This window comes from Seriola dumerili, unplaced genomic scaffold, assembly GCF_002260705.1.
Source record: "Seriola dumerili isolate Sdu_G_001 unplaced genomic scaffold, Sdu_1.0 BDQW01000017.1, whole genome shotgun sequence".
Taxonomy (NCBI): Eukaryota; Metazoa; Chordata; class Actinopteri; order Carangiformes; family Carangidae; genus Seriola; species Seriola dumerili.
This window is the reverse complement of record NW_019174272.1, coordinates 15,563,972-15,589,196: the sequence shown is the minus strand read 5'-3', so window position 1 is coordinate 15,589,196 and position 25,225 is coordinate 15,563,972. Positions and strand designations below refer to the sequence as shown.

The window sequence follows — 25,225 nt, the reverse complement described above, 5'->3', positions numbered from 1 at the left end:
CCCAGCAGACTGCAGCATAAAAAAGTACACTGGCCACCACTGACTGATAAAACGTACAGCATTTCACTACAGACATCAAAGGACCTGAGCCTCCTGAGGAAAAAGAGCCAGCTCTGCCCCTTCAGGTAGATGGCATGTGTTCAGGGACCAAACCAGTTTACTGTCCAGGTGCACACCTCGGTATTTATAAGTGTGCACCAGCTCAATGTCCTTCCCTCAAGTGTTGACTGGCTGAAGGGTGTGCCTAGACCTCCGAAAGTCCATGACCATCTTCTTGGTTTTGGAGGTGTTCAGAAGGAGGCAGTTCTTGTCGCTCCATTCACTGAAGGCCACCATCAGATCCCTGTACTCCTCTTCCTGCCCGTTTCTGATACCTGCCACAATAGCTGTGTCATCTGAGTATTTCTGGATGTGGCAGGACTCAGAGTTGTATTTAAAGTCTGCCGTATACAGGGTGAACAGGATGTTGCACACACCTGACACTTAACCCTGTCTCCATCCCTGAAGGCCTCCTTTTTGTGGTTGAGGAGGGTCTTGATGTTACTGGTAATCCAGGGTTTGTTGTTTGGAAAGCAGTGTACAGTCCTTGCTGGTGTTACAGTGTCCATACAGAAGTTACAATAATGTAGTTTGTGGTACATTCAACCATTCTATCAAGGTCAGGGGCCTTGCTTTTATCATTTTCCTGTGACTCCAACATGACATTCCAATCTGTGCCCTCAAAGCAGTCTTTTAGAGACTCACTGGCCTCCGGGGTCCAGTTCCTGAATGAGCAGCTGGTTGCAGCCAGCCTCAGTACACAGGGCTTGCAGGAAGGCTGAAGAAAGAACAGATTATGATCTGCTCTGCCAAGTGGTGGTAGAGCTAAAGCAGTGTAGGCCTCCTTGACATTTGCATACAACAGATAAAGTGTCTTATTTTCCCTTGTGGGACAGTCAACATACTGAGTGAAGCCAGTCAGGTGAGAGGTGAGAGTGACATGGTTAAAATCCCCCGATATTGCAATGAATGCATCAGGGTGCTGGGTCTGTAAATGATGTCACATCCGACTGCAGGCTCTGCTTGTGGTTGAATGTAAACAACAATGGCGACGATATGTGAGAATCCCTTCAGTACATAGTACGGTCTAAAACCAACTGCCAACAGTTCAACATTCCAACAGCAGATCTTCTCCTTCACTGTGATGTGACCGGGGTTGCACCATGTATTGTTCACAAGCAGAACCAGTCCTCCACCTTTATTCCTCCCACTTTCAACGGCGTCTCTCTGTACACTCATATTGCAGTGAAGCCGGGTAAATCCACACAACGGTCAGGAGTGTTGTTTCCAGGGAACACATGAGACTACACTCACGATATACTCGCTGGTTCTCCACAAGTGCCTCCAGTTCATCAATCTTGTTAGCCAGGGAGTTGACATTTTCCATGAGGATAGATGGTAGAAAAGGCTTATATCTCCATCTCCTAGCCTTTAGCTTAGCCCCAGCTCTGCATGTATGGGATGTTTAACGCCATATCTGGTAAACTTTAAAGCCAGGAATTCTTCCTTTGTGTACATTATTTTCTCCATCGTCGAAACGACGATGTAGCATAAAAAAAACCCCAAAAAAACAAACATCAATTGACAAACAAACAAAAAAAACAAAACAAAAAAAACAACAACTAATATATACAAATATATATATAGCATCATTACATTATATCATTTACCCTGTGCACCATCAGATTCCACCATTGTGCACGATCATTTTGTCTCCATTTTGCCTGATTCTCTTCCAGGACATCTAAATTGCTATATTATGTTGATTCTACCTCGTAGACATTGTTTAAGTGAAAAATAAACATAAAACATACTACATACAAAGTTACGTGTGTCATGCGTGAAATCCCGATCTGCGGTGAAAATCTCTTGTCCTTACGCACAAGTGTAGTATCGTGAGGAAGCATGTCTCATAGGAGTGTGAAATACTGTTCAAAACCTTGCGAGATGTAGAAAACGATAGTGCTGAGTTTAAACAGCAGTACCACCAAACGCGTGCTAGATGGCAACAAAAGACAATTTATGAAATTCAGGCTTCTCGGCCGACTTGACTGGGAAATCGTATCATAAGGACTCTAAAATGACCACAAAAAAGTAAGGAAACAATATTTGTTGCTTTTGATCAGAACCACTTTGAGATTTGATGATATATTTAGCCATAAACCCAAAATTTGACATGTGGACTGTAAATTGAGAAGTTTGGCCCCATATTTGCTTTGCGGCTGACATGAGTTAGCTCAGGCTACTCTATGCTGGCTATCAATGGAAAAAGTAGGCTCTCTAGTTTCATATGACACCCAGCATGGTCGGATGGAGCGAGCGTATTACATGTACCGTCACATTGCCAAACAAATATTCTTTGGACTTAATACACTCGCACTTGTTTTGGTAGCGTTAAAGCCTCATCTTTTAGAAGCATTAAATAAAAGAGACCACCACAGCGTTCCATCAACTTTTTACAGGCACTTTTGTATCGCACCGTTCTGCTGAACCGGTACCAGGTCAGTCGGGCTTAAGAGGTTAATGCTTATTTTTTTCAGTTTCCACAAATGTCTTTGCATGCGTGCAATATATACAGTGGTATGAAAAAGTTTAGGCACCCCTCTGAGGCTGCATAATAATTTACTCCGTCTTCACAGAATATGATCACAGTGGCGTGCCATTCATTTTCTAATAAAAGCTGAGTACTGGGGTATTTTCCAGACAAAGATTTTTAGTGTAGCAATATTAAGTTGTATGAAATTAAATCAGACGTGAAAAATAGGCTGTGCAAAAATTTGTGCATCCTTGTCATTTTTTTGATTACCTGTAAGTACTTAGCACTGATTAATTGGAACACAAAATTGGTTTGGTGAGATCATTAAGCCTTGAACTTCATAGACAGGTGCATCCAATCATGAGAAAAGGCATTTAAGGTGGCCAATTGCAAATTGTTCTTCTCTTTGACTCTCCTCTGAAGAGTGGCAACATGGGGGCCTCAAAACAACTCTCAAATGGCCTGAAAACAAAGATTGTTCAACATTATGGTTTAGGGGAAGGCTACAAAAAGCTATCTCAGAGATTTCAGCTGTCAGTTTCCACTGTGAGCAACATAGTGAGGAAATGGAAGACCACAGGCACAGTTCTTTTTAAGGCCAGAAGAGGTAGGCCAAGAAAAATATCGGAGAGGCAAAGGCGAAGGATGGTGAGAACGGTCAAAGACAACCCACAGACCACCTCCAAAGACCTACAACATCATCTTGCTGCAGATGGTGTCACTGTGCATCGTTCAACAATTCAGCGCACTTTGCATAAGGAAAAGCTGTATGGGAGAGTGATGCGGAAGAAGCCTTTTCTGCACACACGGCACAAACAGAGTCGCTTGAGGTATGCAAAAGCACATTTGGACAAGCCAGCTTCATTTTGGAATGAGGTGCTGTGGACTGATGAAACAAAAATTGAGTTATTTGGTCATAACAAAGGGCATTATGCATGGTGGCAAAAGAACACAGCACTCCAAGAAAAACACTTGCTACCCACAGTAAAATTTGGTGGAGGTTCCATCATGCTGTGGGGCTGTGTGGCCAGTTCCAATACTGGGAATTGTGTTAAAGTTGAGGGTCGCATGGATTCCACTCAATATCAGCAGATTCTTGAGAATAATGTTCAAGAGTTAGTCACAAAGTTGAAGTTACGCCGGGGCTGGATATTTCAACAAGACAACGACCCAAAACACTGCTCAAAATCTACTCAGGCATTCATGCAGAGGAACAAGTACAATGTTCTGGAATGGCTATCCAAGTCCCCAGACCTGAATATCATTGAAAATCTGTGGGATGATTTGAAGCGGGCTGTCCATGCTCAGCAACCATCAAACCTAACTGAACTGGAGATGTTTTGTAAGGAGGAATGGTCCAAAATACCTTCATCCAGAATCCAGACACTCATTAGAGGCTATAGGAAGCATCTAGAGGCTGTTATTTTTGCAAAAGGAGGCTCGACTGAATATTGATATGATTTTTCTGTTGGGGTGCCCAAATTTATGCACCTGTCTAATTTTGTTTTGATGCATATTGCACATTCTCTGTTAATCCAATAAACCTCATTTCACTACTGAAATATTGCTGTGTCCATCAGTTATTTGATTGATCAAAATGAAATTGCTGATCCAAACACCCAATGATTTATAAATGAAAATACTGGAAATTGTCAGGGGTGCCTAAACTTTTTCATACCACTGTATATATAACAATTCTTATTGATGTCTAAATGAACTTTTTGCCTTGCCTGCCCCAATGCTACTGAGTTGACTATTTTAACTTTACTGTGCAAAATTATGTATTTATTAGTTTTACACTTGAAGATTGTTCTTACATTCATCTACTGACAGTGATAAGTTTCTCTGAAATTAATTATATTTACATATTTATAGATACTGGTAAATTGATACATGATAACATGATGCATCTTATTTGATACATAATAATGGACTGCATCTTAAAAAAAAACTTTCATAGTAAAAAGTGAATCATTTCAGATTTTCATGTCATTTGTATTATTTTATTTATTTATTTTTTTTAAATCATAGAGTCAAGTTATTTATAGGAATCAAATCACTCAATGCCCTTTGTGCCCTGGCATGTGGTCTTTTTGATCTAAATTTTCTTTTTCTTTCTTATTTTCTTTCTTTTCTTTTTTTTAAGTTATTATTTTGGCCAGTTTTTGCCTTTATTTGGACAGGGACAGTGAGAGAGTGACAGGAAAGTTGGGGAGAGAGAGGGGATGACAGGCAGCAAAGGGCCATGGGTCAGACTCAAACCAATGGCCGCTGTAGTAAGGACTGAGTCTAAATGGGGTGCCCTGTGATCAAATGGCCTTGTCCTTAAAATGAAGACATTAGTAGCCTGGTCATCACCCTTATATTATTGTTAATTTAATGATAATGATGATAATAATTGTTAATACTGTTGTGTCACTGGATTAACAGCCTTTTACTGCCGTAGCTGGTCGAGGTGCTATTTTAGCTAGGAGTTGGTTTCAAATGTGAGAACAAGGGGAAAAGGGGAACTGCAACACTGGTAGGCCTTCTTTATATAAAAATGTTGATGTTGCATGAATTTACCAGGATATGAGGGAAATTATAAATTATATTGGTAAATTATTCAAATTGACCATTTTACCCAGGGTTAACTACTTATTCTCAATGATCCCCTAGAATCAAACTATCTACCTTACAAAAACCTAAAAACCCATGGAGGTCTAGAAGTTCAAACTTTCTGTTACTTCATTGCCCACCAACTCCAATATATCTATAAATGAACCAACCTCAACCTATCTGACACCCCCTGCATAGACAGAACAAACGTTATGCAAAGAAATCCTCATCTCAGATTTACCATTTATTAGCCGCTCCATTAGACACCACCCATGCTTCAAAAACCCCACCATAGCTACAACTCTGACAGCTTAGTGGTAATTTCACCAAATAACAAACACCACAATCTCACCTACCATGCACACTCCCATCTGGAACAATCCTGACTTCTTATTAAACAGAAAACCTATCAACTTTCCCTCAACGACCAGCACACACATCACACACCTCAAACATATCTTTCAAAACAACACCATGGTCTCATTCCCACACTTCCCACACGGAAAACTTTTTTCTAGAGTTCCTCTAACTCAAATCATCTATTCAGGTAAAAATCACCATTAAATCACCCATGTTAGAGTCACCCCCGACAACATCAGAAATAAGATGCTTCCCAAAATTACAGGACAATCCTCACCCCCTGCCCCCAAGCAGGCTGGTAGGCACAGAGGAGTAAAGACAATACCAATTGTGAAATATGATGGAAGAGAGGAGAAGGAAAGGTAAAGAGAGGCAGGAAGGTCAGAGGATGACTAACCAATTCATACTCATCGAAAAGCTGGATGAGTGAGGGGGGGATGAAAGTGTGGAATCCTTGTAGGAAGGCGTTTATCTGAGGCTGGATGGCTCGTGTCATCCTCAGCTCCGTTACCAGCTGTACGTACTCGGCCTGAGAGAGGAAATACACACAGAACCATCCAATTCATCAAATATAGTGATAGACAAGAGAAACACGCATAACTCACATATAGTTATTCTCTCTGCTCCTGTTGGACTGCTCTCTAATTTGACCTTGACAGTGCCATCTGCAGGAAACCTGCAGCACTGCACTCTCTAATTAGGACTCTTCCAGACAAAAACCTGGAGGAGAAAGATCAATCGATCATACAAGACCAACTATGGATGAAGTGGAATGTTAATGCCACCTTCAGCCACACAGCTTCAACATGGCACCACAAAAATATTCAAAACATTTAAGAGTATAATGAAAACTGAATGTAAAATATTCTCACAGACTTTTGACAGATAAAATCTAAGGGCTCTATTTTAACAGTCCAAAGCACAGTGATCTAAAGCCCATAGTGCAAGTGGATTTAGCAGTGATTTGCTACACCAGACACATGGTTCAAAAGGGTTGTACTCAGTAATAATTCATGGGAGTGTTTTGGTTGTAACATGCATTAAACCAATTACAATGCCATCTCCCATTCCCTGTCAAAGCTAGGCGCGCTGACATCTTTGCAGATTGCTATTATAATGGCGCAGTGTTTCACACAGAGTTACATTCTATTTGTGGTCAGTTGATCACATATTGTGACTGACCAGTGAACCAAGTCCTGACACACACACAGCAGCTCTGTGTCCTGAAGGGCAAAGAAGGGCTGAGTGAATGAATGCTCTGCACATCACATCACAGCATTAAACTTCTTTTAAATTACATGATGAGAAGTGTGAATAAATCAGTAGTCAAGGTGATGAAAGGGGAACACTGTGGAGGATTTACCAGGTAGTAAGAAAGAAACTTCTCTGCAGAGCCTCATTTATGTTCAAGAGACACGCATGACACGTTACATTATATGACACATGTCACAAAGAAGCTGCGACCTTCTGAGGCTGTATTGTAATTTTCCACCTGACTTATCCAAACATCTGAAGCACATTTTCAGCACTTTCTGTTAAAAAGCCAGGTTTTTGTGATGTAATCGTAATCATTTCAGAACTTTACCAGGACATAAAGGTATATTTTTGTCACTAGGGGTACAGAAATGTTCTTTTAGAGGTACAAACAAGAAGATACAAAAATGTACCAATGTTCAAAGGTACAGTGCTGTACCCTGCTAGGGTACAGCTAGTAGGGTACCTTATGAAGTACCCTGTTAGGGTACAGCTGAAGCAACAAAGCCATTTTACCTTTTTAGGTCCATTCCTGTGCTTTCATTTCTTAGTGTGCACACCCTCTTATAATTGGGGATGTCACTGTGTTCAGAATTAACCAATCACATTCAAACTCATGTTAAATAGTGACTGATTAACCCCAAATAAAGTTCAGATGTTCCTGTAGGATATTCCTGACATTTACTTAGTTGCATCTTACAGCAAAAGCCATGGTCCGCAAAGAGCACACAAAGCATTAAAGGGATCTCATTGTTGAAAGGTATCAGTCAGGAGAAGGATACAAAATAATTTCCATGGCATTAGATATACCATAGAACACAGTGAAGACAGTCATCAATGGGTGGAGAAAATATGGCACAACAGTGACATTACTAAGAACTGGACGTCCCTCCAAAATTGATGAAAACTCAAGAATGGAAAGGGAGGTAAGGGAGGCTGCCAAGAGGCTACAGCAACGTTAAGGGAGCTGCAGGAATTTCTGGCAAATACTGGTTGTGTACTACATGTGACACCAATCTCCCATATTCTTCATAAGTCTTGGCTATGGGGTAGGGTGGCAAGACGGAAGCCAATTCGTCGGAAACCAAAACATCCAAGCCTGGCTAAATTTTGCAAAAAAATACATCAAGTCTCCCAAAAGCAAGTGGGAAGATGTGATATGGTCTGATGAGACCAAGGTTGAACTTTTTGGCTATAATTCCAAAAGGTAGCTATATTTGGCACAAAAACAACACTGTTGAGAACCTGATACCTGCGGTGAAGCATGGTGGTGGCAGCATCGTGCTTTGGGGCTGTTTATCTTCAGCTGGAACTAGGGCTTTAGTCAAGGTTGAGGTAATTATGAACAGTCAAAATACCAGTCAATTTTGGAACCTAAATCAACAAAAGAATGGCTTCACCAGAAGAAGATTAAAGTTAAAGGGTAGTTGTGCTGTTATTGAATGTTTTTAAAATCTGTGTGTTTTACCTCAGGAATAAGTTGGAGCCAAGATATTGTTAGCCTTGATGTTCTCTAAAGGTCACGAGGACTTCTCATTCATTCATTTGTGTTGTTTATCATCACCTTACTCTTTCACTGTGTATGTAGGTCATATTGTTTATTAGTGCCACGGGTGCTCAGCTCCGAGGCATCTATTAATCTTCTGTTTCAGGTTTATTATTCTTCCGCCAAATTTCGGCGCGTAACTCGTCCCGCAGCTTTGAGAAAACCCCAGTAATATATACATCAAAACATGCGTCTTGATCCCGAAAGGGGTGCTATGACTTTTGGTGTTAAATTCCAATTTTTCCCAAAGTTATTCCCAAAAAACTGGGAATAAATAATGCATTAGGAATGCATTGGAATTTTCTTTAGAAACCCAAAACATTTCAACTTTTTTCTACAAAATTTCCCCTTTTTTCTGAGTCACCCAGCTCCCTCATACCTGCACGTAGAAATGTGATTCAAACTATAAAACACAGGAAAACTTCTGCTCTCTCCAAAACACAGCAATTGTTTTTACATAACATGTAAACTTTTCAAACTATGAGCACTCAAAGGAGGAGTGGAAATCACTTTTTCTTCAAAGTTAGAGTGACAGCGTCAGTTGGCTAGAGTGCGTGAAGCAGTAAAAAATAACCTTTATTTTTATTTTTAACTCGAGCTTGCGGCCAAACCGTAAAAAGGAGACAAATAATTCTTTCTGAAAATGTAGACATAGTTGTTGGGATTCATAAAATGTAACTTTGACAGGCAGGGTCTGCACAAAATTTAAACGGGGGTGCCGAGTCCGGCAGCAATACCTGTCTCACTCTCATTGACACCTAATGTAATCGTCTTTTTTTTTCCAAAAGAATCTCACTCTGTCTTCGCACTGAGCTTACTCACTCTTACTCACTTTTAAGGAATATCTGAATAAAATAGAGACTGTAAGAAACTTCTGGCTTCAGCGTCTGGCACGGTCTTTTCGGTTTTTGGAAAGAAGTAACGGTTTTCTCATATTTTGCAATTGTTTTAAGCCATGTAGAAGCCAAATTCTGGGCAGATTTTCACATTGCCATGGCAACGGCAGCTCCTGACCTGTGTGCGTGTGTGCGTGCGTACCAACCAGATAACCAACTCTCCAAGCTCCGCTAGCTTTACATTAGCCGCATGTTAGGTCTTAAATTACATTTAGTTAGGTCTTAAATATGTAAGTCCATTTACTGCTTCCTTTGTTGCTTTTCTTTTTGTTTTGTTAAATGAGTGAATGAAGTTGTGACGGTCTCCGCTGAGACAGAGGAGAGGAGAAGCTACTAGCCCTCTCTCGCTGTCACTTCTAGTCGCGTTGCTCTCCTCCCCAGTAATGTTAAATTTAGCACAGAAAAAAACATAATAGTGGTAATTTAAATAGCAGTTCATGGGATTTATTAACCTTCAGGGGTCCCTCTGTCCTTTTTTGGACATTTTCTTCACTTTTCTTTTTTGATTAGCTGATCATTTTGGCTGTGTTACAGCTGAAGGTATGGATTTCTGCAAGAAAGTGTCTTTTTTGACATATTTTTAAAATCTAATGTCAGTTACTGTTACAGGTCTATTATACACTGGTAACACATTTTGTACCCTCTGGGGTTCCTCGCGTCCAAAAAAGGACACACAAAGAAAATGCTATAAAATCATCATGTATCAATATTTTGTTCTGCTTTTTTTTGCATACATCTCTTAAACCACTTCAGTTCTGCTCAAACCTACCAAATGTTTATTAGTTTTCAGGATTTTAACCCTTTAAATGCCAGTTTGAAGACATGTTGCCTCTTGTTTTATTAAAAAAAACAACACAGAATATGAGATATTTCCCACATAATACATGATGGAGGGATGTGACATTGTTTTATATCAGAGTCTTTTATATCAAGACATTTCTCAAAACCAGAATATGATCAGGGTGGCTTTCGAACACTGGAAATCAGTAATGTACTCATTCCAGCAGTAGCCCCCGTGGCACTCAAAATTTCCCTGGAATTTTCTAGTGTTTATTATTATTGCTTATTCATAATTTTGAACATATTCTGTTTCTTCTCTTTTATATAGAAACCACACACCTTCATGTAGCAGTATCATAATCTGCAATAAACGAGTGGCATGTTCATCAGAGTGTATGATTAATTAGATTCAGAAACCAATCATTCCTGTGGAGTGCAAATCCATAGAATCAGCACCTAAGGGTTCATCCATTTATCATTACTGAGGTCACACAGTTGGTACTCACAAAACCAACACCTAATTTATAATATCTCACCACAATTATGCAGATCACACACAACTCTACATAACACCATCACCAGGCGGTGATTGTGTGGATGTGCCAGAAGTTTCTACAGCTGAACACAGAAAAAAAATGAAATAATTATTTTTGGCCCCAAAGAAGAAAGGTGAAAAGTCAGTGTGTACCTTGAATCCATGACACTAAAACCTACAAATCAAGCAGCCTATTACCATCTAAATAACATTTCAAGAATTAAGGGATTACTGACTAAACAGGATACAGAAAAAAACATTAATGTATTTATTTTCAGCAGGCTTGAACTGTAATGGTGTTTTCACAGGACTCAGTTGCAGCTCATTCAGAATGCTGCTGCCAGAGTCCTCACTAACACCAATAAAGTGGAGCACATCACACCAGTCCTCACTGCACTGGCTTCCTGTGTGTCAAAGGACAGATTTTAAAATCCTACTACTTGTCTATACAGCACTAAATGGGCTTGGGCCTAAATACATTTCTGATCTACTTGTACAATTGAAGCATCCAGACCCCTCATGTGGTCTGGATGGACAGGTATACTCAGTATTTCCAGAATCAGAACCAGGCAAGGTGAAGCAGCTTTTAGTTTCTCTGCTCCTCACCTGTGGAACAAACTTCCTGAACACCAGAGATCTGCTGAAACTGTCAGATCATTTAAATCAGGGCTTAAAACAACACCAATAAATCACATAATATCTTTTTAATCTTGTGCATTTGCTTGTTGTTAATGTCTTTCATTACTACAGCACCTCTTTTAAAATAGTGTACTGAGTTTCCTACCTGATCTTATGTATTTAAATATTTTCACTGTTGTTCAAATTTGATTTTATTGTTAAATACTATTCTAATGTCATCTTAATGTTCTATTTTTAATGTATACCCATGCCTCTGTAAAGCAAATTTTTGTTGCTTTACTTCCTGTTTTATTTATTGTTATTCACTTCTCTTGTTTCAGATCCCCACTCCCTGCCCTTGTGTGTTTCCCGCTCCTGTGATTGTCTGCCCACCCCGATGTGTTTCACCTGTGTACCATATCCTTGCTTCCTTTGTGCATTTAATCTATGTCTATCCCTGCTGCAAAACGTTTTTTCAGAGTGAAGATTTTTGATTTCAAACTGAACTGGCTCCAGAGTCGTGCACTTGAGACCTCTTCTGTGTACCATTTTTGTCAGAAACAGATGTTATGTCTTTTTATAAGGTGGCCTCAGAGAAGCATGTACAGTAGGTGGAAAAGAGGGCTTCAGCTAGAACCACGCCTAGAAATACCCACATAGAAACTAATGTCCAACATCGGCTGATAGCAGCAAGTAATTCATGACCTCAAGAAGCTCAGTTTCTTCACAATGATTTTTCCTAAAACCAAACTGAAAGCAAGTAGCAAATGGTCTGCCACCACATTTCTAAACCTTACCCAAAAACTATTAATGGGAGCTTAGAAATTAGCAGAAAATTGTTAAAATCAGAAATATCAAGTGGAAGTCTTTTTAAGTTTTAACAAGTAGAATTGTTTTAACAAATTAAGGAGAATGCAGTTAATAATTTCAAAATATTGTTTGTTTTTGCTGGTGCTCCAGAGAGAAGACTGACTGAGGAGATGGTGACCATGCAAGTGAAGAAAACAATAATGAGAAAAAAAAATGAAATCAGACAGATATCAAATGTAGTTGATTTGCCAAAATCCTATGCAAACCTGCTTTTGAGGTGTGTACACAAAGGAAGAATGGTAAACAATGGTAAACAACCTGGTAGATCCAGGAGCTCAAATCTTGTGGATGACCGTAAATTAATTTGCATGGTGAAGAAAAACCTGTTATGACTGCACAGCAAGAATGCTCTCCAGGGTAAAGGTGTATATTTCATTATCAATGATCAAGAGAAGACTTCATGGACTGATGGAAAAACTGAACTTCCATCAAAAATGATGGAAAGTGAAAAGTGTGGAGCAATAAGGGGACAGCTCATGATCCAAAACATACCACCTCATCCCTCAAACATGGTGGTTTTGTTATGGCTTGACCGTGTTTGGCTGCCAAAAGAACTAACACTCTGGCATTTACTGATGATTTCATTGCCGATGTAAGCAACATGAATGCAGAGGTATACAGGAGTGTTCTGTGCTCAGATTCAACCAAATGCATCAAAATGTCATCATTGGATGACATTTCATCAGCAGGAAAATGATCAAAATCAAACCGCCAAAGCAAACAAAGAGCTTTTCAGGGTGAAGAAGAAGTGGAATCTTTTTGACAAGCCAAATCAATAACCTGATCACCAAGCACAAAAACTTAAGGACAAAAAAATATGTAATTGTCCAAATACTGTATTTTAACTTTGATTAGAGATACAACATGCTGCATCCTGACAGGCTATTTAGTGACAGCACAATATTTTTTTACAGCACAAATGTGTTTAATCTTACTGTTATACTAAATAAATACTCTTTATTATACTTCAAGAGCAAATACTACTGAAAAGTTTACATAATTTTGTGTATTAGTTTTTTTTATTTCCAATCCCAACAAACAAGCCCAGTATGATAAATATTGTTCTAATGTGTGAGTTTGAAAAAGTTTGTCTCTATCTTACTAATTAATTGCAAATTATAATTTTTGCAGGAAACTTCATTGACTCAAAACCTTAACAAGAATTAGAAAAAAAATGTAACATAAACCATTATCCTAGCACTGAGCTTTGTCCTTTAACCCAAGCATTTTGCATTATATTGACACTGTATGGTATCATGCCTTTGATTGGGTTTGTGGTGACTGACCTTGTTGCCCTGGGTGACCAGGATGCTGGTCCCTCCGGGTTTGAGTGGTACTTCCTCCATCGCCCCAAACACATCTGTCTCTACAGAGAAGGTGAGCTCCAGACCCAGATCACTGATGTCGTTGTCCAGGATCCACTGGAGGTTCTTAGCATACTCTGGATCGATGGATGACACATCCTGGTAGTTCACTGGGATACCTGGAGAACACAAAAATATCAAATATAGTATGGAACATCATGATCACTGGAGCCAGGAGGTTATATTATCTAAACCTGAAGGAAGTTAGATACATAATGCTCCATTTTTTAATACATACCAAAGCGGAAAGCAGTAAGTGTTGTATCTTTAGTTCATTGATACAGTAATTCACAGTCATTCGTGCACCATGAAGCTGTAGTCCTAACCACAGCAGCCCAGGTTCAAGTCCAACTCGTGGCCCTTTGCTGCATATCAACAGTCTAAACCTAGTATATAGCTGGATAGCCTGTGGTCAAATCATGATTTTATAACCACAATGTCATCTGACAAAATCACCAAACACATAAATGAAAGACAAAGACTGAGCTGTGATTTCAGCTGTTTTGCCTGTATGAAAGCAAGTTTTCAACACTGGGAAAATATCTATACCTGAATGGACATGTAGCGTGTCAGTGTTCGACTGAAATTATAACCATGTTGATAGGATATTCTGATCCTTGTACTTGTCATTTTCTATTTTTTACCACCAAGAGTCTGATATTCTTAGAAGCTTCAGGTGATGTAAACTGGAAGTATACAATCTCAATTGGGTCAGCGAATGGTCATGCTGAATTAGCTACTAGCAGATCCTGTGTGAACTGTGCTCATATACTGACAACAATCACCTGAATTACAGTTAATACTACAGAAAATAATCTGTGATGTGAAATTATACACAGTGTGTGTATGATACATGAACATTCAAGTTTGACTGAGTAGAGATGATTTTTAATGTAAACTGTGTAGGGTCAAAGATAGATGCCTCCATATATTCTCAACCAATACACTGGTTATCTACTTATCTACACATATGGCTGTGTTCTTTTACCCAGTATGTGTTTGTAGAAGGATCGGGTAAAGTAGATGTTCACCAGCTGTCGGTGGTACAGAGCCAAACCCAGGATCTGACCTGCAAACCGGAAGTAGTTCAGATGGTCCGGATTCACTGAGGAGTTACTGTTGGGCTGAAAAGTGGTACCTGTAAATTACACACACACAGGCACACGCACACAAACACACCTTCATTTTCCACATTTTAAAGAGTCAGCTTGTCACACTTAATGTTGGTGCAGTAAGGAAAACATCACGTACCATCAGCTGACTGAGTGAACAGAGCATAGTCTGGGTTGATGATCTCATTGGACAGGATATCAAACCACTCCCGAACCACACCCTGACCCTGAAACACAAGTTCAACACAAACCACATGATGACTCTACTTTGGATTAAATGAGATGTGGAACTAGAGAACTGCTGATCCATCAGCTGACAGCTGAAACAGGCCAACAGAAAAGGAGTTTTAATGAGTGATACTCATGCAGTGTCATGAATTTAGAAACCCACCATCCCCTCCTCGCCATGGAAGCGAACAGCAATACCCTGTTTGAGTTTCTCGTTGGTGGACTTGGACACCATCTCACAGCTACTCCTGAATATGGAGTCTGTAAGTGAGATAAAAAAAAATACATAGTGTATACTGTATAACAAAATTTCAAGGAGAATAAGATGGGGAGGGCAGGTGAGAAATATAGTGGTCAGGGTTGCTGCTACATACTATGTTCTCAAAATTACAAAAGGGACAAACTCAATTTAGAAGCAGGAAATTTATTTTTATCTTACTTATTGGCAAAATTCCATACACTGTAGAACCTGACATCTTTATCACACAATTTTGCAACAAGCAGCATCTTTACTTTTGCAGTTGGTTTCTACCATTCACAACCATCACCCACAGTGGAAGTTGCTGGAAAAATGTGAAAGGATAAGGAATGAAATTTAACGCTTATAATGTCTCAAGTTTCTTCTTGATCACTATAATTTTTTACTAATCTTGAGTCACAAGATTTCTATTCATACCTTCTGAACTGTGAATGTTGGTGATGATGAAGGTCTTTCTCTAGTTTGTTTAAATCCTCATGTTCACTATATCAAAAGTGATTTTTGATATTATTTATGATTGGCATCTTTTCAACAATAGCCTTTCAACATATTAATGTTCTGTAATTGCCTGTCTATTTTGTTATTGGCATAGTCTGCCTTTTCTACATGGGACCAACACAGGAAATGATGCATGTATGTAATGATGTTCTGGACATGATGCAGAGAAGGACTTAAGGCATGTTTGCTGTTTTCAGTGGTCAATATTATTCTGAACAGAACTCTAAACTAGCAGTTATCAACAGTAACCACAGGTGTTGCCAAACAAATCAGGAATGAACTCCAAGACCATCAGTTGTCTAGACCGAAAGAACTCATTCATTTCCATTAGACCACTGCATTGACATAATGGGGCTGCCAAAATTGGCCAATCTTAGATATATGTTAAATGCTTTTCAGTTTTCTTACCAGTATCGGCAAAAACACATCCACACTAATGCAGCCCCTTGCTTTTATGTCTTTCGGTGAAGAGTTTTGGTGTCTGTTTTGGCATTAATGTTGTCCTAAAGTACCAACAACTGGCACATATTAACCTTCAGAAACTTATTCTGTGTGCATTTCCCAACAAGCCAGGCATGATTACATTGGAGAGTAAATTACATCTGCAAATGGATTTTGGTGTGATCTTTATACATGAACAGTAGAAGTTTATGGCAGTGAGGACAGTTTGTACCTCTGTGGATGAGGAGGATGTCGTTCTCGTTGACTGGACGATGAACCATGTCTGAGTCTGGCTGGCCAGCCAGCAGATGCTCATAGAACCACTCACAGCGATCCTTAAAGGGCTGAGAGTGAAAACAAGACTTCATGCACAGCACATTTCATGAACTAATTATTACTTTGCTTTGCTTTTAATGCTCAGACTGTGGATTCCACCTCAACTGACAGCTCGGAAAGCCTTCAGTGCTACAGTCGTCTCTAATAGAAAGATTAAGTCAACGTCTATTTGCATAATATATGCTTTTATTCTCTAAACATTAGCGGTAGATTGAAGGATTAGTGTGGAAGAGAGATAAAGGCGTTTTCCCCAGGGGCTGCAGGGCATACCAAAAGAAGAATGAGAAGATGAATCAAATTCACCAGGTTAAATTCCAGAATTAAAACATAACAAGGCTCAAACGCTACAGGTCAAATATGATTACTGAAGAGTGAATGAACATCACACCACTCACAGCAGAGCAAAGTCTTGTTAAACAACCTGTATACATCTGTGGAATCAAACACTGCAGCCAAAATACCTCTAGTTCATAACTTTACCTACCTGCTTGACCTGTTGCACTACCCCATTAATAAGACAGACAGACAGACAGACAGACAGACAGACAGACAGACAGACAGACAGACAGACAGACAGACAATACTGGCTCTTGAATGAAAAAGATTAATGGACTAAATTCATCTACGGTCCACTGACAGTCTGAGAGACAAGAAGCAACAGCAACAGTACAATGCATAAAATCATGCAGATACAGGTCAGGAGCTTTAGTTAATGTTCACATCAAACATCACAATGAGGGAAAAATATGATCTGAGGCATGATTGTTGGAGCCATACAGGCATATTTCTGAAACTGCTGATCTCCTGATATTGTCAACAGTCTGGAGTTTACTCAGAATGGTGCCAAAAACAAAAAACATCCAGTGTTCAGAAGTGAGAGATCAGAGGAGAGTGGCCAGTCTGGTTGGCGCTGACAGCAAGGCTACAGTAACTCACATAACCACTCTTTACAACTGTGGTAAGCAGAAAAGATTCAGAGTGAACAACACGCCCCACCGTGAGGTGGATGGACTACAACAGCAGAAGACTACCTCGGGTTCCACTCCTATGAGCCAAGAACTGAAATCTGAGGCCCGCAGTTGGCTCTGAATGCTTAGAAAAAGCACTGTATGAATGTGTGAGTGAATGGGCAAATCTGGATTGTAGTTTAAAGCACTTTGAGTGCAGTTGCTTTACATGCCCACCAAAACTGGACAGTTAAAGACTGGAAAAACATGGTCTGGTCTGATGGATCTTGATTTCTTGGAATTTGGCATCAACACCAAATACATGGTCCCAGCTCTCCTTGTGTCTACAGTCCAGGCTGGTGGTGATGTAATGTTGTTGGGAATTGTTCCTTGGCTCTTTGGCTACAGCCTACCTGAGTGTTGTTCCTGACCATGCATAATCCTTAATGGTGACAATTTACCCATCTTCTAATATCTACTTCCAGAATGATAATGCTCCATGTCAAAAAGCTAAAGATGAGGGGGCGTCGAGTGGCGCAGTGAGTTGAGCAGGCGTCCCATATGTAGAGGCTACAGTCCTGGCTGCAGTCCCGGTTCGAATCCCACATCGGACGGCCCTTTACTGCATGTCATTCCCCCGCCCTCTGCCTCCCCATTTCCTGTCTCTCTCTACAGTGCTATCCAATAAAGGCATAAAAAGCCCAAAAAATATACTTAAAAAAAAAAGCTAAAGATGAGGAGAACAGGAGAGGACAGGAGTTTGGCAGCATGAAATGTGCAGCTAACAAATCTGCAGAAATGATGTAATGCACTGGACCAGACTCTGAAAGGTGATGTTTCCAACATCTTGTGGAATCCATACCACAAAGACTGAGGCCATTTTGAGAGCAATAAATATGGTTTTCCAAATAAAATGCTCTGTGGGTACATTTTCATACGAAGGCTGAGAGTAAAACTAACAAAAACTGGACTCTCACACTAAAATGAAATGAAATGAGTGCACATAAATTAGGTAAATAAGATATATTATATTATATTTTTTTATTATATTTTGTTTTTTTCTTTTACTTTAAAAAAGAAAAAGTTATTTTCTTAGATTTTTTGGGGGTGCTGTTTGGGGGTGCTGTTAGGCCCCGAGGCAGTGGTAGGGGAATCACTATTACTTCAATTAATTGATTATGAAAAAGGTTGCCTGTTATTATCATTATTATTATTAACCAACCAACTAATCAATTAATAAACTGATCATTTCAGGACTATGCATGCTGGGGTATGGTGTTGAAATGATCATGGTCATTTAATAAATTCAATTCATTGTTTTTCTATGTTTTGTTATGTAAATATATTATTGTTACACTTAGGAATGCTATAGGCCCTTTTCCACAATTTAAAATTACATTTTATAAATTATAAAGTTAGCATATAAAGTAAGTGAACCTTTATTTCCATTTAGGGATACATTTGTCTTAAAATATCCCAAAATCTTCATCTAAGTTACAATTATGAACAACCACAATCTATTTCAAATAATAACATAAAAATAATTGACAGTTTTCTTGTCCACATTAAAACTAGAATTACCATCTCACGCCAAATGTGAGGAGTTTCCCTTGAAGATTTCTCGAGATATCATGTTTACAAGGCCAAAATCGTGTTTTGTGAGGTCACTATGACCAAAATGTAATCAGTTCGTCCTTGAGTCCAAGGGAATGTTTGTGTCAAATTTGAAGGGATTCCCTTGAGTTCTTAAGGTATTGTGTTCATAAGGCCAAAATCATGGTTTGTGAGGTCACCGTGAGGTGCGTGCAGGTGAATGTTTCTACCAAATTTAAAGAAATACCCTCAAGGTGTTACAGAGATATAGTGTTCACAAGGCCAAAACTGCATTTTGTGAGATCACTGTGACCTTGACCTTTGACCACCAAAATCTAAACAGTTTATCCTTGAATCTTAGTCAATGTTTGTGCCAAATTTGAAGAAGTTCCATCATAGTATTACTAAGATATTGCATCCACAAGAATGGGATGGACGTATGTATGGACGGACAAACTGAAAACAATGTACCTCCAGCTCTGGCCACACAATTTGCCAAAGAGCACTTTGACACCCCACAATGCATTGAAATTAGTTTCCATTCATTGTCTTACCTGGCCCTTAATAATATGCATGAAGCGAGACATTAACTCAGGACACTCCAGGAGGAAGTGGAAGTGGTTAAAGATGATCTTTGGATTCCTGAAAAAGAGGATGCAGAGAGATGAACAGAGAAAGAAACAAGACAGGAGGAAGTGAGAGAGCAAAGAGACGAAAGTGCAAACAAATTAAGAGGAAAGAAGGTACTGGATCAATACCCAGTCTCTAGGTACTGTGTGAGGAGGTTGATGTATGGCAGAGGGCCACCATGACTCACCTGGTTACAAAACACTTGAGCACATTGTCGTGGTTGCAGACAAACTCAATGAAGCGAGGGGATGTCATTCTGGGTAAGGAATAGAGTAAGGAGAAGAATAAAGAAGATGGAGTGAAAGAATAAAAGAGACAGTCAGCAGCAACAACTCAGCAACAGCATGTATTTTACAATTGGAACACTCATGGTCCAACATAATTTTCAGTGAAGAGATTTAGCTTCAAACAGAAATAATAGAAGACACCACTTATCATAGAATTTTGATGAAAGTAGAGTTAAAAGAGCAAGCACAATAACAGCTGTTAATTACACATCTTTAATTATCTAATTGTGAATTTATAGCTGGGATTGAACAAAGAGATAAATCTGGGAGCAAACAGGAGGTAGATAAGGCATGGCTGGTCACAGTGGGAGCTGTCTCATATTCTTGCAAACTAAGTACTGAGAGATAGAGTTATACCTTGGATCATTCTGATATACAGTACTGTGAAAACATTTTAGGCAATTTAGATGTTTAGATTCTTATCCATCATGCAATAGAGTGCTGCAGCGATGATGTATTTTTATAGGCAAGATATTAGCATCACCCTGGTTCCCTCAATGAACAGCCAATGGGATTTTTATATTGGCTTTTTGGATTACCGCGGAAAATAAACTTTGATGAACAACAGTATATGATACTGACACATTTTGTTCAGCAGGATAATCTTCACTAATGAACACCACTTTATGAGGTCTGAAGCCTTAATACAATCAGCAGATGTAAAAAGCTGTTAGGCTATAAACCAACTGCACCACGGTCACATTACTTCAACGTCATCACCACTAAACTTCAACTTCAACTTTCCTGAGGTATTAAATGTTGTATAATAAAATCTGAAAAGGTCTTGAATTTGTGTTAACTGCAGACATTTGTTCAGGTATCTAACAAAAAAGTGAGAAAAAAAATCAATCGGGTATTAGGAGTCATTCCTGCAGCACTCTAACACTATAAGAGGCATCTGTTCAGTTAGAAATTCATTCTGCACATGACAATGACCCCAAACATACAGCCAGACTCATAAAGAGCTATTTTCAGGAATGACTAGAAGTTCTGCAGCAGATGGTATGGCTCCCACAGAGCCCTGATCTCAACATCATGGAGTAAATCTGGGATTACATGTACAGAGGACACAGACAGCCTAAAACCACAGAAGAACTGTGGCAAGTTCACCAAGATGCTTGGAACAACCTGCCAAGTACCTTGAAAAACCCTGCATAAATCTAAAATCTGTCATCATCTAAAAACATTGAATAAGGGCCGGGCGGTCTGTTAACACCACAAGATGAAATGGTTGTAGTCTGTCATCCTGGAGAGGGCTGATCTTAGCTGATGAAGAAGATTTCAGTATAAGAGCCTCGAAAGAGTTAAAGGTCACTTCCCGTTTAGTCGTTAACCTGAAATCTGATTTATAGATTAAAGCCACACCCCCACCTTGCTTTGTGGCTTGAGCAGCATGTGCATTAGTATAATCAGGTGGGGAAGTCTCAATAAGAGGAAAGATAACATTTGAGTAGTATGGCGGGGGAGGGAGACAGTCTCAATATTATAAATGTGGCTATAAGGCATATTGTCTATGCTATGGGGATTTTTCTCCCTAGACTTAGATTCTAGACTAGTGGACTCCAAAAACGCATTTCCTGAAACCCTAGCAGGCTCTCTAATCACCTGCGACATGCTGAGCACTGCGTCCCTAGTGTGAAACTTTTCCCCAAATGCTTTGCAATGAGTAACGTGCACTACATTAATGGTTGTAAGACATGAAGTGACAAGGCCTGGTTAAGGTCTTTGATAGTATGGCTGTAGGTGTTGATATTTATTTTGTTAAATTACATATTGCAATTTTATTGTTCACTGTTAATATAAGTACCTGACAAACATCTGGCTTCATGTTGCTTCTGAGTATCCTGATCTGTCCGACAGAGCTGTTAGACTGGATTTTCTGTGCTTGTGGCATTTAAAACTAAATGTAGAAATAAAATGAATGTGGAGCCAGATCTTCGATTGAGACTGTCACCCATTGTGTCATACATAAATCATTTGGTGGCCAACATATTGTTGGCCTATTGTTGAACCGATCCACTGCAGCTCTATAATTATCAATAAGTGAGAGTGCAATGTTTTAATTTTGTTTTGTTGCAATTGTTGCTTTACTTATTTAAATATTTTTCTTCTAGTTATGCCTACACGCTGAATTTACAATATAATCAAATTGAATTTGTGACTTCTTGTAGGCTTATCAATTTGATTAAAAAGTGTAATTTTCGTAATTTCGTAAATCAGCTGTGGATGTGTGTCGGGATGAAAGCCGCTGTATGAGCCAGCAGTGGATGTTGCATATAGTGCAAAAGCGCGCACACACATACTGTCTTTCTCTGCGGGGGCTGGGAGGGAAAACCACTGGAAATGGACTGCTGTTTTGAAAACCATGCCGTCTTCATATTGTTGGCAGTTTTATAAAAAGCCACAAGTGCAATGTTTTCATTTTGTTTCTTTGCAATAATGGCTGTCGCTTGTTGCGTATTTAAGTTTAATCTGGCTATGCCCGTGCTGAATTTACAGCATATGTAGACCTACATTGGTTTTATGTTTGTTTATAGGCCTATCGATTCATTTCTCATTTGTTGAATGATACTATTATATATTTGTAATAATTTATTTGTAAATTAGCCTATTGCAGACAGCCCATTTTATGTAGTGCTGATGGACAGCTTCCCTGCCTCAAGTGGGCAGTGAGTTGGAAAAGGTTGAGAACACCTGCCGTAAGGGAAAATCATGTGACCAGTAGCTCATTAATAATAATAATAATAATAATAATAATAATAATAATAATAATAACAATAACAATAACAATAACAATAATAATAATAATAATAATAATAATAATAATAATAAACATATCATAATAAAATTAGTCCAGTTCCTTTGGCTGAGGTGTTCTACAGCCTGATGGCAGTGGGGAAAAGGATCTCCTGAACCTCTCTGTTCTGCAGCGCAGTGAGATGAGACATTTGCTGCAGCTGTAGCTGCTTCTCTGTCCTGCCAGAATGTTGTGGAGAGGGTGGTTGGTATTGTCCAAGATGGCCTCCATCTTACATTGCATGCATCTCTCCACAACAGTCCTGAGTGAGTCCAGACTCCTGCAAAGCAGAGACCCAGCCTTTTTTACCAGCTTGTCCAGTCTCTTTGTGTTAATGTCAGACATGCTGCTGCCCCAGCAGACTGGAGCATAAAAGAGGACACTGACTGATAAAACATATGCAGCATTTCACTGCAAACGTCAAAGGACCTGAGCCTCCTGAGGAAAAAGAACTGGCTCTACCCCTTCAGGTAGATGGCATCAGTATTCAGGGACCAGTTCCAGTTTACTGTCCAGGTGCACACCTAGGTATTTATAAGTGTGCACCACCTCAATGTCCTTTCCTCAAATGTTGACAGGCTGAAGGGTGGGCCTAGACCACCGAAAGTCCATGACCATCTCCTTGGTCTTGTAGGTGTTCAGAAGGAGGAAGGTCTTGCCGCTCCATTCCCTGGAGGCCATTGTCAGATCACTGTTCTCCTTTTCCTGTCCGTTCCTGATACGCGCCACAATAGCTTTGATGTGTGTCTGTAGTCACTTATCTCAACCAGTCTTCGTACTTTAGGTACCGGAACAAGACATGATGTTTTCCACAGGACCGATACCCTCCCTGTTTGTAGGCTTAAGTTAAAGATCCTCTGGAGAGACTCAGCCAGCTGGGCTGCACAGTCCTTTAACGGCCTCAGACACACACCATCCGGGGCTGCTTCTTTTCCAAGGCGTAGCCTCTTGAGCTCCACCCTCACCTCCTCAGCTGTAAAGGACAGTAGACTTGACCCCAGTGTGGAAGGAGTTGCAGCTGCAGCGTCAGGTTGTGGAGGAGATGTCGAGGAGAAACTTCAGCTGAAGCAGTGGGAGAAAGAACAGGTGAGGCAGCTTCCTCTCTACTTTCTTTTTGTAGTCCTACTTCACCTGCTTTAATCTCCTCTTTAGCTCATGTTGCACACACCTGAGCTTCTCCCTGTCTCCATCCCTGAAGGCCTCCTTTTTCTGCTTGAGGAGGGTCTTGATGTTACTGGTGATCCGGGGTTTGTTGTTTGGAAAGCAGTCCTTGCTGGTATTACAGTGTCCATACAGAAGTTAATGTAGTCTGTGGTACATTCAACCATTCTGTCAAGGTCAGGATCTTTGCTGTTATCATTTTCCTGTGACTCCGACAGTACATTCCAATCTGTGCACTCAAAACAGTCTTTTAGACATTCTCTGGCCTCCGGGGGCCAGTTCCTGAATGAGCAGGTTGTTGCAGCCTGCCTCAGTACACAGGGCTTTTAGGGAGGCTGAAGAAAAATCAGATTATGATCTGATCTGCCAAGTGGTGGTAGAGCTGAAGCAGTGTAAATCTCCTTGATGTTTGCATACAACTGTCAGGTGAGATGTGAGAGTCACATGGTTATAATCCCCCGATACTGCAATGAATGCATCAGGGTGCTGGGTCTGTACTCTCGCAACGGTCTCATGAATGATGTCACATGCGACTGCAGGCTCAGCTCTTAGTTGAATGTAAACAACAATGATGTGAGAGAACTCCCCCAGTACATAGTACGGTCCAAGACTGACTGCCAACAGTTCAATATCCCGACAGCAGATCTTCTCCTTCACTGTGATGTGGCTGGGGTTGCACCATCTATTGTTCAAAAGCAGAACCAGTCCTCCACCTTTATTCTTCCCTTGCTCTGGCATTTCTGATCGCTCGTACTGCAGTGAAGCCGGGTAAATCCACACAACGGTCAGGAGTGTTGTTGTTTAACCAGGTCTCGCTGGTTGTTCACAAGTTCCTCCAGTTCAACATATTTCTTAGTAGGGCTGAACGATTTGGGAATTTTTACTGCTTTTTTTTTTTTTTTTTTTTTACAATATTGTGATTGCGATGTAATATACTATTATTTTTTTAAGTTCCTTATCTTCTGTATTATTCAACAAACACAAGCAATAAATCATTCTATAGTATGACTAACACAATATTAGATAGATTAAACATAAACTGTTCTTTCCTATAAGCCAGGCCTATATCTTATGATGAAATAAGATGATGCATGAAGGCAGTTTGAAGGCAGTGAGCTTTGAGGTCAAAGTCTTCATTAATGAAATGCACCGTAAGACTCTGACAGGGCTCCGCTGTACGGCTTGACCACATGTGAGTGGTAGTTGCAGAAAAAGCCACTGTTTTCAGCTCCGCTGCAAATCTCAACTTACTTTTTTTATCAAGCTCCGGTATGGCAACATTTATCAAAGCTGTAAACCCAGGCTTGGGCACCGAGGCATCATATCTTTCCCTATGAACTCTTTTATTGCCTGAGTAACTTCCCCGTGCTGTTTTGAATTACGTTCATATGGAATTATGCGTTTAAACATTTCGGTCAGTGATCCTTGTCGGGTGGTAATTGGCTTACTTGACACATTGGCGGTCAGCATTTTAGCAATGCAACTATCATGCATGGTTTTGTGGTGTTTTTTTAAGTGCTGATACAGGTTAGTAGTGTTG

General features: G+C 39.8%; 1 protein-coding gene across 3 annotated transcripts in view; it reads right to left on the bottom strand.

The window, feature by feature from the left end:
- The window catches only part of hace1 (HECT domain and ankyrin repeat containing E3 ubiquitin protein ligase 1), an 86,855-nt gene that overhangs the window by 12,402 nt on the left and 49,228 nt on the right, over positions 1 to 25,225 (bottom strand). For 2 of the 3 annotated variants that reach the window (XM_022755389.1, XM_022755398.1), the window contains exons 13-20: positions 19,628 to 19,696; positions 19,365 to 19,452; positions 16,167 to 16,278; positions 14,900 to 14,997; positions 14,648 to 14,735; positions 14,385 to 14,534; positions 13,319 to 13,515; positions 5,931 to 6,062 (exon numbers count right to left, since the gene is read on the bottom strand). In XM_022755389.1, coding sequence (XP_022611110.1) covers positions 5,931 to 6,062; positions 13,319 to 13,515; positions 14,385 to 14,534; positions 14,648 to 14,735; positions 14,900 to 14,997; positions 16,167 to 16,278; positions 19,365 to 19,452; positions 19,628 to 19,696 — 934 coding nt within the window. The remainder of the gene's footprint in view (positions 1 to 5,930; positions 6,063 to 13,318; positions 13,516 to 14,384; positions 14,535 to 14,647; positions 14,736 to 14,899; positions 14,998 to 16,166; positions 16,279 to 19,364; positions 19,453 to 19,627; positions 19,697 to 25,225) is intronic. The other variant, XM_022755403.1, reaches the window with a different exon arrangement.